General features: G+C 34.7%; 1 protein-coding gene across 1 annotated transcript in view; it reads right to left on the bottom strand.

Moving 5' to 3' along the window:
- Positions 1-14,616, bottom strand: part of TBC1D5 (TBC1 domain family member 5) — a 293,599-nt gene that overhangs the window by 122,739 nt on the left and 156,244 nt on the right. The window contains exons 4-8 of the mRNA XM_052695951.1: positions 8,805-8,913; positions 7,074-7,163; positions 6,906-6,977; positions 5,503-5,570; positions 921-1,023 (exon numbers count right to left, since the gene is read on the bottom strand). Of these exons, the coding sequence (XP_052551911.1) occupies positions 921-1,023; positions 5,503-5,570; positions 6,906-6,977; positions 7,074-7,163; positions 8,805-8,913 (442 nt within the window). The remainder of the gene's footprint in view (positions 1-920; positions 1,024-5,502; positions 5,571-6,905; positions 6,978-7,073; positions 7,164-8,804; positions 8,914-14,616) is intronic.

Genomic DNA, 14,616 nt, shown 5'->3' on the forward strand with positions numbered 1-14,616 from the left:
CTGGCTAGGGACAGGATGGTCACAGACCATGCCAGAGAGCACATAGTGTGTTATAAAAGTCTTCACATTTACTTAAGATTTTGTCCTACCTAGAGCTTGCTGCTCTACAGTTTAGCCTTTGTCCATGCACACAGTATCCCTCAGTTTGACAGTCCATACTCTCCCCACAGTTAATAGCCTGAGGAAACAAATACAAATATACTTACATCTATAATTTTGCATATTGGTCTTGCTACATTAATTCAGTATCAAGCTCATATTCACTTCCAAACATTCAGAAGAAACATTAAATTTCTTCTCATCCCATCTGGATGTATATTCAGTGGTTTTAAAGGCTACCTTTGCCATTTTGACAAAAATGGTGCGAGAAGTATCTTGTGGCAGTGCCATAAAAGTGGTATGTGTCAGCACCCTTCTTCAGTCAATAGACATTTATCAGCTGCACTGCATTTGGTTGCTGCATAGCTATCTTTTATGTAGCATAGCACTATCTCTTTGAGGAAGAACTTAAAATACTATATAAAAAAGTATATAAAACACTATATAAAAAAGTAGTAAATTTTCAGCAGTTTTTTTTTGTTTTGTTTGTTTATTCAGTGCCATTTTTTAATGCCGCTGCATACCAAGAAAGCTTCTTTTAATTCTTTTTATTTTACCAGCATTGAAGTAGAGGATGTTGTTTATAAAGGGTTTTGAAGTTAGATGACTAAGAAACCTTAAAGAAAACAATTTAAGGGACTGCCTTGTGAGGAGAAAGCATATGTTATTCAATGTTACTTTTCTTACTGTACAGCTGACAAGCAGCTCTTTGATTACTATAGCATTAGGATACAACTTCAGATACAACAGAACTACATTATTGTCAAACCATACAGAAAATGTTGAGTAAATGAATGCCACCTGTACTATATTTTCATTACCTGTTTATAGAGCAACTGCTCATTTTCTCTGGCATAGCAGAACAGAACATCTGTAAGAATTTTCCTCACATTCTCTTGCTGGAAATACTGCATTTCAGGAAAACTGAAAATGAAGAAATACAACAACAGTAAGCAGTATAGCCCAGAAAATCTCAGCCACTGGTGTTCCACAAATATTTTTAGGTAAGACAGAAGTAAGACATCTCTCCTGTCTGTTTTCCCATCTCTCTTTAAATTGTCGATGCTGTTGGAATACGAATACTTGGAAGGACTTACTTTATTTGTTCTTCAACTAAATTTCTGATCAGTGTTTAATATACATCAGTTTATTACATGATGATATCAGTGGTTATATTCAAATGTGCAATGTTTTTCATCATTTTGAAAACTAGAGAGATGTTGGAATGAAATGAAATGACAGGTTGCTTTAATAGTCAGTTTTCTCTAATCACCAATCCACTAAAAATATGAACAACTTGAAGAACTTAATCCAAATAAGACAGTGTCCCCTGTGAGTCCATTCTGAGGTGCCTGGACAATCAAGATCCTTTGCTTCTCAAATTCCATTCCATGAACACAAGCTGGCTTGAAACAAAATGAAAGGAGACAGAACAAGAGTATGCCGAAATGATCCTGAAGTAAAGATCATGAATGTGAACTGTTAAACCCAATAGACCAGATGGCTCTGGTCTCAGGCAGCACAGCATCCCAAAACTAACTTAAGTTAAGCACCAAGATAGTGCTCGACTGGCTGTCAGTCTCACACTACCAAAACTAAAACTCATGGATGTGTGATCAGCAAAGCCCAACTCCCAAACACCACCTCCCTTGCAAAACTGGTGATTAACTTGATTCAGGTACTGGAAATCTAAGCACTGAAGAACAAATCTCCACAGACACTATCACAGCTCATATGAAATTCTCATATTTTTTTTTCTACGTTGGGCTGTTAGCTGTAACCGGATCATCAGTCTGTCCTGCAGTTTCAAGAACTGTTCTTCATTCCTCTTAAAATCAATGCTGCGCAGAAGAGTACAAAAGCTACAATATGTTAAAGAAATTCATAGAATTTCCAGTTCTACGCTGGAATAAAATTGAAGAGAGTGTGCCAGAAGGAGCATACACATAAAATTCCAGTATTTCATGCATATCTGAGAAATTAAAAGCATATTAAAGGCAAGATTAATAAAATATCTTACAGTTGACGTGAAAATTGACAACCTAATTTTCTTCAGCTCCAATAAAAGCTCCAACATATCTTACTGGCATCTTTGGTTATGTGGCATTTCACTGTCTTTAGGAGCTTTCTCTAATAAAATTACAAAAACACTGGATACTTTGGCATGGTATGAAGTAGTTTTAATGTGAGGAAAGGGGGAAAAAGCTTATGGGAAAATCCTGTTATTCGGGAAAATGCATGTTTTTGTAACCTGTAACTATTCTGAAGCTACTTTCACAAAGCATTCTGTTCACTGACTGCTGGAAGCAGGAAAGAAACTGATTATGCAGGATGCACTTTAATGAGTAAGTGCACAAATAAAAGTGTTTCTATGCTTATTGAAGAGGTAACTAGATGGCAAAAATATTTTACGAAGCAAACACCCCAAACCACATCCAACTATGTGGAATAATAGCAAATTAAATAAATCTGGAAAGGTAGAACGACAAAAGAAAAGGTAAAGTTGGAGAAGGGAAAATGGAAGACAATGATGTTAGGATTCAGAATAGACTTCTGATATAAAGGTTATAATATTGTCAATTTCAAAATGAAGTCACATGGACTGGAGGAAAGTTTTCTTCAAGAAACATTTGCCTTGCCTGTTTCCAAGGTCTTAGCTACAGTGCTAAACTTTAGACCAGTTTTATTGACTCTTGTAAAGCTTATCACAGAGAAAAAACAAGTAACTACAAAAGATTACATGCAATAAAACTACGAGTTTTAACAAATACTGTGGTCATCTCACAGAGGTAATAACAAGGAATGAGAGAAATAGCTAGAAAGGTGCTTTGAAATCCTTAGATGAAAGATCTGATGCAAGAGCCAAGGCACAGAAGACATTATGGTTTGAACACAGAACATGGAAGTACTGAGAAAGGCATTGGGATGAATAGTGTAACATTTTCCTGGCACCTGGTGGGGGTAATGGTAGACCAACATTTGGATACTTGTATGTACTTGTACTAATCACATTACTGTAGAGGAAGGACACAGCTGAGACCAAAAAGGTGCATTACAGCAGATGGCAATCGACATAATTTAGGGGTTTGAAGAGATTATTTCTGAAGGACTGTTATTCAGTCCTGCCCTATGAGTTTTAGAAAGAGAAGACTAACAAAGAAAACTCAAAAATACACAGAGATATCTGTGAGGATCTAGTAATACCAGAGATTGTGACAGAGAGGATAATAAAAAAACTCATGAATAAGCTGGCTGAAATATTAATTATGGTAAATGTAAATACAAGAGATCATGAGGGAACTCTTAGTTCAGGACGGATTTTTATGGAGAATGTCATTTTATGACTAAAGCACTGTTTTAGAAATACAGTATCCTCGAGCCAGGCAAGGCAAGAATACAACTTTCTATGAATACCAAAATATTACATTTAATTATAACTCTGAGAAAGACAGCACAAGGGAACGGGAATTTTACTAAAATGTTTCACCCTAATTGCTAATTAAAAAAAAAAAAAAAAAAAAAAAAGTGTGTTCAAATCCTTACTTTTTGAAAGAGAAGATCAGTGTGAGTTAGTTATTTTTTAAAACATTAGTTTTATCCACTTAGGAGCCCCTTCCATGGGTGTCAGCCAAACTTTGACAATGAAGAAACTTAGGTTGGCAACAAAATAAAAGGACACAAAAATACCTTCTAAAAGAAATTTGGGTGCAGACAGAAAAGAGGCTCTCAACCAAAGACAGAACTCTGTGATTCGATACTGTGTGAATAGTTATCATCACACTATTCAGCATTGTTAAGTTAATGCCATTAGATGGAGTATTGAACTCACTGACAAAGAATAAAAAGCTATACTTTAAATAAGAAATAAAATTTAGAAGGTATTGATGTTGATAATTGAATATAATACGTATTTTAAACTATAATCAACAGCACTGAAATTTATTGCCAGATCTTTATATTATAACTCCATAAATTTGTTCAGAGAACAGAAATGTAAAGTACAACATTGAAGACAAGGAACAGAGCCAAGGTTATCACTTCTTATAACAGTACTAGTTTACATCCATATATATATATAAACATAAAATGTTTTATGATTAGCATATAAATATAAAACATATAGATTATATAGTGTACACATAAATGCACATGCTCTGCAAAATCATATCATGCTACTAATAAATTTTGCTTCTGGTTTGACTTACGTTAATATTTATGACACATTCTGCTATTGTTTCATACAAGTGTTAAGTACAATATTTAATATTAATAAATAATCATCTTATTGGTGTCTATTATGGCATTGCTGAGCATTACTTGCTCTACTATTTGCCAGAGAGAGAGCCTGGACTTCGTATATGCATTTTTAAAAATGATCCTACATGAAACATACCCTTCACACAACTTTTCATTCTCCAATTACGTTTTAGATATGTATATATTTTAATCTTAGAACATCCTGAACTGTTCCCTTTAACAAACAAAAAATGCCATCTGTGAGAACGTACATGAAAACATATTCAGATTTTAATTACACATCTCATGGCAAAAATGCATTCAAGAGCGGGTCTAGGGACAGACATGTAAAATCTCTGAAAACCAGAGAGCAGTGATTTCTTCTGGCTGACTTTGTTTCTGTAAATGAAAACGCGTGAGCTTGGGATTTGAACAGTCTGAGACTATCACTGCTTTTTTCAAGTTACAATAAAGTGTTTGCATACAGTAAAATTTTCTATGGTACCAAAACAGTAATTGAATGTAATTAGATTTAGATATCAGTCAATGCTACAACTCTAAAAAGAAATGCTTTCAGGAACAGTGTTCTATCTGAAGAAAGGTTACCAAATAGGAATAACTTAAGGGCCAGGAAGACGGAAAGACAGACACAGGACAAAAGGCATATGCGACAAATGACAATAGAAAAGTGATAATTAAAATAGAAATGCTTAACTTCTCTATATCATTGACATTTTCCTTACTAATTTCACAGTTTTTTTTATTATTGATTGAATAAGTGTTAAGAATTACAGAAACTCATCTGTTCAATCTTTTATTATGATAATAACTGAGTTAAAAGACCTTCCTTTTTCCTTCTCTCTGCTTCACATGGAAAACTCTATTTTAGATTTCATATAGTAATACATTTCCTAATATCTTAATTTAGAAGAGCTTTTCTTCAATGATACCAATAAATCTCCAGGGTTTAATGTTTAACTCAATTTTCTCATTCTTCACTCCAAGAAAGCTGTATTTTTATACATTTAATGTATGTTTCTACACATTCATGTTCAACAATCCTGACATTTACACTATCTTAAGTCAAGAAAACACTATATAATATATACCACATAAAAATACAGAATCTACATTTATATTTAGAAATTTCTTTAAAGATCTACATACGTTCTTGTTACATCTTGTTCAATCATTGCTCGAAGCTCTTTATCCTGGAAAAATTTATTCCAAAGACTCTGAAATAAGGAAAAATAATTATATGAAACAAAGGCTTGTACTAATATATGAGGCTTTGCTTTGTACAACAAAATACTGTACAAATATTAACTAATTAATCCTCACCAATCCTGGAAACCCACATTAATTTTTGGGGGGTGAAAAAGAATGTTAGTGACTTGTCTGTAGTATCCTAGAAAGTCAGTTTATATCAGGATGAAAACATGTAAGTTTATGGATCATACTTCTTTGCTTACTGTATTAATTTGGTGGAAGGCTGCAGGTTTTTTGAGTTACTTGTAAGAATATGTAGTAAAGTGGAGTAAATTCAAACTCACATAAAATAACAAAGTAAAATGTTAATTAGCATCTATATTTGCATCACAAAATGTGAAGAAAACAAAAATATTTAAAACTGTTATGTATCCTTGACAATATCTTATTAATTGGACCTAGATCACATTTTGAAACTCTCTTTCCTTCCCCTATCCAAACCGTTCATCAAACCAAAATGCAAAGGAAACAGAATCTTGATTGCTAAAAAGAAAGGAAAACCCAGGACACAAAAGGTAAAATGTTTAGAGACTGAAAGGCACTCAGCTCTTTTCCCTATGTCTGATTTGTCCTGTGGCTTTGTTTTACAGACTATGTCCCTGACATGTCAACCTTTGTTTTCTCTCTTCAAAAGATAATCACAGGCAGAAAGAAGGTCGTGTTGCTGAGTATTATCATAAACTACAACAAGACCACTTTAAATCTTTTGCGTGTGATACAACTTTCTGTACAACTGCGTTCAACAAAGGTTTGATGGCATATACAGTCATACTGGCTGCAGAACCACAAAGGAGCCTATGATCAATGCTTCCACGTTTCAGCAAACCTATTCAAACATCTCTCCTGTATTAAATATGAAACAGAAAACTACACTAAATACAAGCAAATATGGGCTTCTGCTTGTGAACAACGTAGGACCCCTCCATCAGAGAGATCTGTGAAAGTCTTTCCAGGTGTAAATATCTTAAATACTGCCAAACAAATTATTTTAATCACATTAAGATTTTTAAGAAAACTTGCCCTCCCCATTCCCCCTCAAAAAAATGAACTTTCAAAAATGGTAAGAAGCTAAAAAAATGTCTTTAGCAGACATGCTTGAAGATATGAGGTATACTGAATATCTTTTTACATATAATAAAATGGAGTAAAAAAGCAATGTATAAAAATAAAGTTGCCTAAAATTAAACTCTCAGTGAAGTGTCACAACTTTGAAAATACTTTCTGCTTTCTTATTAGAGATGTCAGGATGATGATGATGATAACTGTAAGAAATACATCAATAGAACAAAGGGTTAACTTACCCCCTCATCTTGAGAGAGCGGATTGTTGATTATCAGATCTTGCTGTCCTGCTTTTCGAGGGTTTGTAATGTGCTGGATAAGAACAGAAAAAAAATAAATCTTTCCACGCTATACTACAGGCATTTGTACCTACATGAAATCATGAGACTCTATTTTATACCAACTTACGATTTCTTTTATCTTATTATATGAAGTTCTTAATTCTGAAGTGTTTTTAATCCATTGACTTCTGTCTTGGGGTAGCACCTCCAGAAACAACTATTAACAAATCAAAATAAAAACAATTTAATCAATGAAATACAGCTTTTCATATAAATCCCACCAGATAGCATAATCTGAAGACTGAAGGAAGGACGCACAAATATTCTACAATTAGGGAAAAGGAAGTAAAGACCTATAGAATAATCCTGACTTTAGGACTTTCCAGTCATTACACAAACAAACTAGAAACAATTACAGTTCTATTATACAACAGAAATTATTAGATCCTATTGATACCACAAACTCAAGTTTGTAAGCTGTAGAAGCTCTAGTAGGGTTGACTATGACTTCTAAGGCAGAAACAAAATGCAAAGAAGGGATAAAAATGGATATATAAATCTTAGAGCTATTTACATGACATTGAGGAGTTGATGTAACATGCCTAAAACCAAGTATGAGTGCTGAGCAGAAACTAACTACTCAGAGAGAGACTGCCTAAGAAATGAGGAAAGGGTAAATCTTAGTCTATGTAAAAGAAGTACATTCTAAAATTCTGTGAAAAACTCAAAAGATTTAATTGTGCAAAAAATCCTTGAGAATATCTACATCTCAGTTCTTTCAGATTTCTGTTTAAATGAGGCTAGAAAGAAACATCTATTGGAAAATGCTATTTAATTGCATCTAAAATAAAGCAAAATAAGTGTTTTCTTCATTTTTAAAATATGCTTTCATGTACATATTATAAAGGATTATAAAACAGCAAATATTGACAAAAAAAACCAACATTCTCAAATTGCTAAAAAGATGTATTTCAGAAGTTAATGAAAGCACTGATAGCATCTTCCAAATAAACAATTTGAAACATAGTCCTAACCCATTTCAGGACATGCAAATAAAACCAGTCTAATTTCTAGAATTATTCATTATCTTTATTATCTTTAAATTTGTTCAATGCCATCCATATACATGAAGCTTTTGAAATTTGTTTATTTAATGGACAAAGTGTATTTCAATTTTCTTTTCAAAAGTCGAGGTTGAGATTCCAAGTGAGGTCATTTAAATTATTGATGCTAACACAGAGCAACTCTACCAAGAAAAATGTTCTCTATTATCAAAGCTACATCAGATGCCAGTGCAACACAGCTCTTCTGGACATTATATAGCACCTCAGTGCAACTGTACTTTTTCTCCCTGCCTTTCTCTGCAACTATTGAAAAATGTAGTGAGGAACCTCTAAGCATCTTTTCTGTTCCTGCCTTTTTTCTCCAGTCATGATAAAAGTGGTTGGTCCTCATTTTCTCATTTCTCTGGGAAGAAGTTTTAAGAGAAGCATCCAACTGAGTTTAAATTTCCATACCATGAAACATGAATTCAGAGAAACTTTTCTACTTCCATTGCATGGTTTAAATGTGCAGAAGCTGACAGGAGAAACTGCTGTATTGTACTCAATTTTAAACGTAACACCAAACACAAAGATAGTCTTTCCAAGGAACCATTTGCTATCACTCACAATTCAGCTTTAAGGCAACTCAATATGATTAGCAAATGTCCTATGAATTACAAAACTGAGGAGGAAAACATTGGGATGAAGTCTGCTGGAAAATTCATGATTCTTTGCATCAATAATCTTCCAGCGCATCAGGTAATGTGTTGATATATTGCAACCACAAACTGTAAATAAATATTTTCTCTTCTTACCTTCCAGCAAACACTACGGAACCTGCTGCTTCTCAGCTGCCCATTAATCCCCTTCAGCCGTATAGTTGCCAAGTAATTGTTGTTTACAAATAGTTCTTCCCATTCTTTACTGTGTTCAAAAGCAAAAGGAATGAACATTTATTCAAAAAAAGAAAAAGAAAAGAAAAAAAGAAAAAAAAAAGCCACAGCTGATTTAAGGACGATATGACACTACACAATTTTGGATAAGGAGAGAAAAGCAACTCTTTTAAAATGTATATATTTAGTTGTGTGCCATTTCTAAACGCATGGCTGTCTTTTTGGACACATTTCTTCTTTGGATTTAATGAATATGTAGATCGCTATAATTATGCCAGCTACTGAAATTCATAATGTCTATGGAGGCTATTCCATTTCCTCTAAAATGTTGGTACTGCAGTTCAGTGAATAAACAAGAAAAATGAATATTAATATAAGCACATTCATGTTTCAGCTCTAGACAAAGAAGTACCTATTCCAAAAATATGCAATAGAAAAGTATACTGTTGACTGTATTAGCTCCTCACATGACATATTTGCTTAAATGAACCTTCTTTTCTTCTTAATGTCAAGCTGGGCAGTTAAGCATAATAGAAGATGACTTTCTTTAACATTTAGTGCTATTTACTATTGAAATCACTCCTACTTCTTTCTACATGATCAGTTTTAAAATTTTAACAGGTGCTAGCAAATTTAAAAAAACATCAAAAAATTAAAAAGCTTCACTGTATAAACTGTTAAAGGCAAGCTTGAGTACCTTGCAGTACCTATGGCTGACTAGATAAACAACCTAAATATGCCTCCCAGGCATGCAGGCACCAGGGGCCTAACACCTGTGCCTCATTAATATACAAGTAAATCTGTTCTACTGGGAAACAATTGGAAATTAATTGTCCCAAACCATCTACTGAGTTTGAATAAAATAATTAAATCTATATTTCCTGCACCTTCTACTGAAACGAATCTCAGGAACAGCATAAGCTCAAGTGATGGTCCTAGTGGCCCTAGACTTCCTAACAGACATTCTCCATCCTCTCTAAAATTCTAATGGCAACTGCAATGCAAAGAGCTGGGCTATGTGCAAGGAAATGTGTTTCTGATTTATTTTCATTGCATGTCCTTAAGGTGAACATCTCCTTCTCTGACTGTCACAAGGGAGACTATTACTTCTCCCTGGGAGACCAAATGAAACCAGAAAGAGGGAAACTATTATTGTGACTCCAGGGTAAGTCTCACCAGACTTTCTTCAGCAGTTAAAGTCACAGAATAGGTTATACTAAATAGTAACAAATTCTTGCTTTAAAAACTGCCCTAAATATATGCAAGATAAATTTAGATAGTTTTCAGTCTTTTAAGCTGAGTTGCGAGAAGGACTTTTTTTAAACTTTGTTTTAGATAGAACTTGTGCAGTTTCTGAAAAAGAATTATAAGATGCAGTTGCTGGGAATGGATCATACCATTATAGTTCTGCTCCTCTGAGATAGGAGGAAACTCATCATCCATGCTAGGACTAGACTTGTGCTTACAAATGCACCATCACCTTTCAGCCAGGACCAACATGGGCTGGACTGGATGACCTTGGAGGTCTTTTCCAACCTTGGTGATTCTATGATTTCACAGTTTTCTAAAAAATGGTTGTTCGTTCCCAGATCTTGATTATTAATTCACTGAAAAGCAAATGTACTCGGGATAAGAACAATGATGACTGAAGCTGACTTTTAGCTTCTGCTACCAATATTCCCAAGTGACTAAAATAGCACTAGTAACTACAGTAGTGTGGGGAAACTTCCTTCCTTATTGCCACATCCCCTGGTCTGTAAGTCAGAAAGCCTATCTACTCATTTCACTGCTTCCGTATCTCCTCTACATCCCAATCTTCTGCAGCGAGCTGCCTGATTGTTTACCACAATTCTACCTCCTTTAAATACAGCGTATGGTATATAGCAGACACAGCTTGAGAAAAATCTGGCCTTTTCTTTGATAGTCATTTATACTTCAGTAACTACAGTATATTATGCCTATCTAAATAACCCTCCTGTTTCTATCATGTATAATATTCTTCATTTGCCATTGTAAATTTTGTAGCATCATTGGCCATTATAACTTCTGCCAAGCTGCCTCCCTAAGGTAGCAGTGCTTTGAGAGTGATGCTTTCCCCTGTGCACAAATTCTGAAGCTATTCACATTGTTCTAAAAGTGGACCACATTCTACAAAGTCATTCAAAATACTGGGATGTCAGCTGTGTCAGTAAAAGGTTCGAACCTGTGCAACTGCAAATAGAAGGAATGAAGAGGAAGAAACCTCAAAAGGTTATTTTTTTCACTAACTGTTGAGAGTGATTGCTATGCAGTAATTTCAACACTTCTCAAATTGTATTAGTGCAGATGACATTATGCTTTTTAAAAGAAACTTATAATGCAATTCCAAACATATTTTGAACAAAATTGCATTTAAAACAGCCAAAAGAAATTTGGCAAGATTATATCTCCTCTCCATCCTGCCTTGGCTGCTGGGATAACTAAAACGGAAAGTTATATGTGACAGAAAAAAAGACTTTTGTGTAAACAGAAGTTGGAATCTGTCACAGTTTTAGGAAGGCTAAATGATATCTAAAATCCTTTCTGAAGAGCATCCACTAATTTGTTTCTCAGATATTTTGAATTAAAGGTAATAAATGAAACCTCGCAATTGTAGAGACTGTTTCAGTAATGGCAACACCATGCAATATCAACAAACTTTCAATTCTAAAAGAATAATTTCAGAAATGATATGGCCCCGCTCTGTAAAACTAATATATCTGAGCCTTGTTAACCCAGGCTTGTAGAAATCTCATCGGTCAAAGGGAAATGAGCAATAAAGATCACAGATCAAGTCTACCACATCCCATTTGCTTCACTGAAGTTGCATCCCATTTGCTTCTACGGCCAGTTGGAGTGACTTAAACTGTGAATAAGAACATGCAATTGCTTCTAATCAAACTAGAAAATTAAATGCATAATAATGTGTTACAGTAGCACTTTTAAGTCGTACAATTAAAATATAGGTAAATATAAATGTTAGAGTTTTCTGGTTACTTTGTACACATTTTTATTTTATATTCTCACTTGTTTAAACATGCGGTCTAATAGGTTGTGGTACATACTGTAAACTTTTAATAATGTAAAACCTATGGGGAAAAAGTAATTAGATTAATGTTCCTTTAAAAAACTTAATTTCATGTGGTGTATCTATGCAGTGAAGGTTCAATGTAAAATATTTGTTGGATTATTTAGATGAAAAACCAAGCAAAATGGAGGGGATGAATGCTGCAGATCTGTTCTGCAAGGTTCTTTTCTTAATTCTCATCTCTTGAAACACGTATTTCTACCATAAGCATGGCAGAGTTTGAGTCTGTCTCTGAATTAATTTTACGTTGGGGCCTGCTCTGGCACACATACTTTTTTCCTTATACAAAATGAGGTTGATCTCTCAGCTAACCATATATATTTATTCTTTCTTTCCAACAGGACACATCTTAGGATAGATTTTAGAGCTATAACAGTTGTAAAGACAATTAAAAACATTAGGTTTTGAGAGAAAAAAATCTGAAGTTTTCAAAGAGAAGAGTCACTGTCTGACAATACACTGTAAGGAAAGGAACGAGAAGCCTAGAAAATAATTCTGGAATAACAGTTCCTGGAGTTTTACTGAGGCAATGCTGAGCTGTGGGAGTTTTGGGGTATAGGTAACAAAGATATTCTTCCACTGAGAGCCTATAGTGGAGCATCAGCCTCAAGGTCTTTTGCTTAATTTTAATCTGCATCATAATGGTAAATCATACACACCAATAACAGATATGCAGAATAACACCTTAGCCTACCTTAGCTCATTACAAAATAAGTACTCTTTTCAAAAACAGAAAGAAGACAAAAGAGAAAAAGTGATACAGCACAGATATTCTGGCAAACAATGCCAGCTAACTTCTATACATACTGATTTATGAAATACTGCTGCTGATGCATACAAATGCAGTCTTCCGAAGTTTAACAATAGTATAAAAAATATTTTTGTACCATGATGTTCAAACAACATCAAACACCAGGGAAGGCACGAAAACTCATAAAAATGTAGAAATGTAAATGAGGAACAAGCACAGTGAATTAAAATCTATGTCACTGAAGATTATGTTCTGGGACTGCAAGGGCTAGGACCTACTGGCTAATGTTACTATCCATGATTACTGAAATTTCATTTCAAACAACAGATAATGAAGAAACCTGTACCTGACAACTTATTATACAGTGTGTATAGTTATTTTGTCTCATGTATTTATCTTCTGAATGTACCTTTTAAAGTGCTGAGACCCAAACTCAGTTCCTGGGAGGCACCCAACGAAGCAACAGGCTAACAGTCCATTAGAAAGAAGAAAAGTCCACTAATTATCATGTGATATGTTTTGCAATATGAGGTCTTTATTGATAGGAACATCAGTAAGTGAATAAAGTATTTACATTCAAATGCAAGAGCTCTGTTCAAACGTGATGCATATATCCAAGAAGCATGCATAGTTTGTATTATTTATTAGGCCATAAAAAGAACATTTGAGAAAAAAGTGAAGCAGAAGCCAGGAGTGTAATGAAAACAGAATTTTTTCTATAAAAACCTGAAAAAAAAGCAATTGAAATGTAGTATCAAGTAATAAGCAGAAAGTTTCTAAAACATAAACATTTCCAAAATACACAGATTTATATTTGATATCCTGAAAATCTACTTGAATGCTTTCATGTGAAAGCTTATTGCTCTTCTTGGAAAATATATGTCTTTTTTGATGTTGTTCCTCATAGCTGCACTACTAGGAGGCTCACAATTCGAAGGCCAGGTTTTCTAAGCCTTTAGGGTTTCACTTAGTTTTGGCTGACATAGAGTTAAAAAGGTTTGGATGAATAAAAGTAAAATCATTTTCTTAACATAAGCAAAAATCTAACATTATTGAAGCTGATAGCATGCGTGCAAGTGTTGACCAGAGAGGAAACAAAAGTCTTTGTGGTCAGCAAATCTCTACCTGCAGCAGCATTTCATCGGGTACAGAACTCTGTACTCAAAACTTTATTTTCTTTCATCTCTATAATGGATCATGAATCCATTCACTTTCCTTCTAACCCTGGTCTTCTTTAGCTTTTGTAGAAGCAGTGCTAAGGCACATGGAAGACTGGGATGTGGTACGGGAGAACAAAGCACAGTTTTACCAAGAGCAAATCCTGTTTGACCAGCCCAGTGGCCTTTTATGATGGTGTCACTGCATCAATGGACAAAGGAAGAGCCACTGATGTCGTCTGTCTGGACTTCAGTAGTCCTTTGACATGGTACCCCACATCCTCCTCTCCTAAGTGGAAATATATGAATTTGATGGGTGGACTGTTCAGTGGACGAAGAACTGGCTGCACAATTGATTCAAGAGAGTGGTGGTCAGTGGCTCAATGTCTGGATGGAGATCAGTGATGAATGGTGTTCCCCAGAGGTCAGTGCTGGGGCCGATACTCTCATATATTCAACAGTGACATTGACAGTGGGGTAGAGTACACCCTCAGCAAGTTTGCTGTTGTACCAAGCTGTGGGGTGTGGTGTCACACCAGAGGAATGGGATGTCATTTTCAGAGGGACCTAGACAGTCTTGAGCATTGGGCCAAGGTGAACCTCATGAGGTTCAACATAACCAAATGCAAAGTCTTAAACCTAGGTTGAGGCAACTCCCAGAATGAATACAGGCTGGAGGATGAAAGAATTGAGCACAGCCCTGCCAAAAAAGACTTGGGA

The sequence above is a fragment of the Tympanuchus pallidicinctus genome, unplaced genomic scaffold, assembly GCF_026119805.1.
Source record: "Tympanuchus pallidicinctus isolate F22 unplaced genomic scaffold, pur_lepc_1.0 scaffold3, whole genome shotgun sequence".
Taxonomy (NCBI): domain Eukaryota; kingdom Metazoa; phylum Chordata; class Aves; order Galliformes; family Phasianidae; genus Tympanuchus; species Tympanuchus pallidicinctus.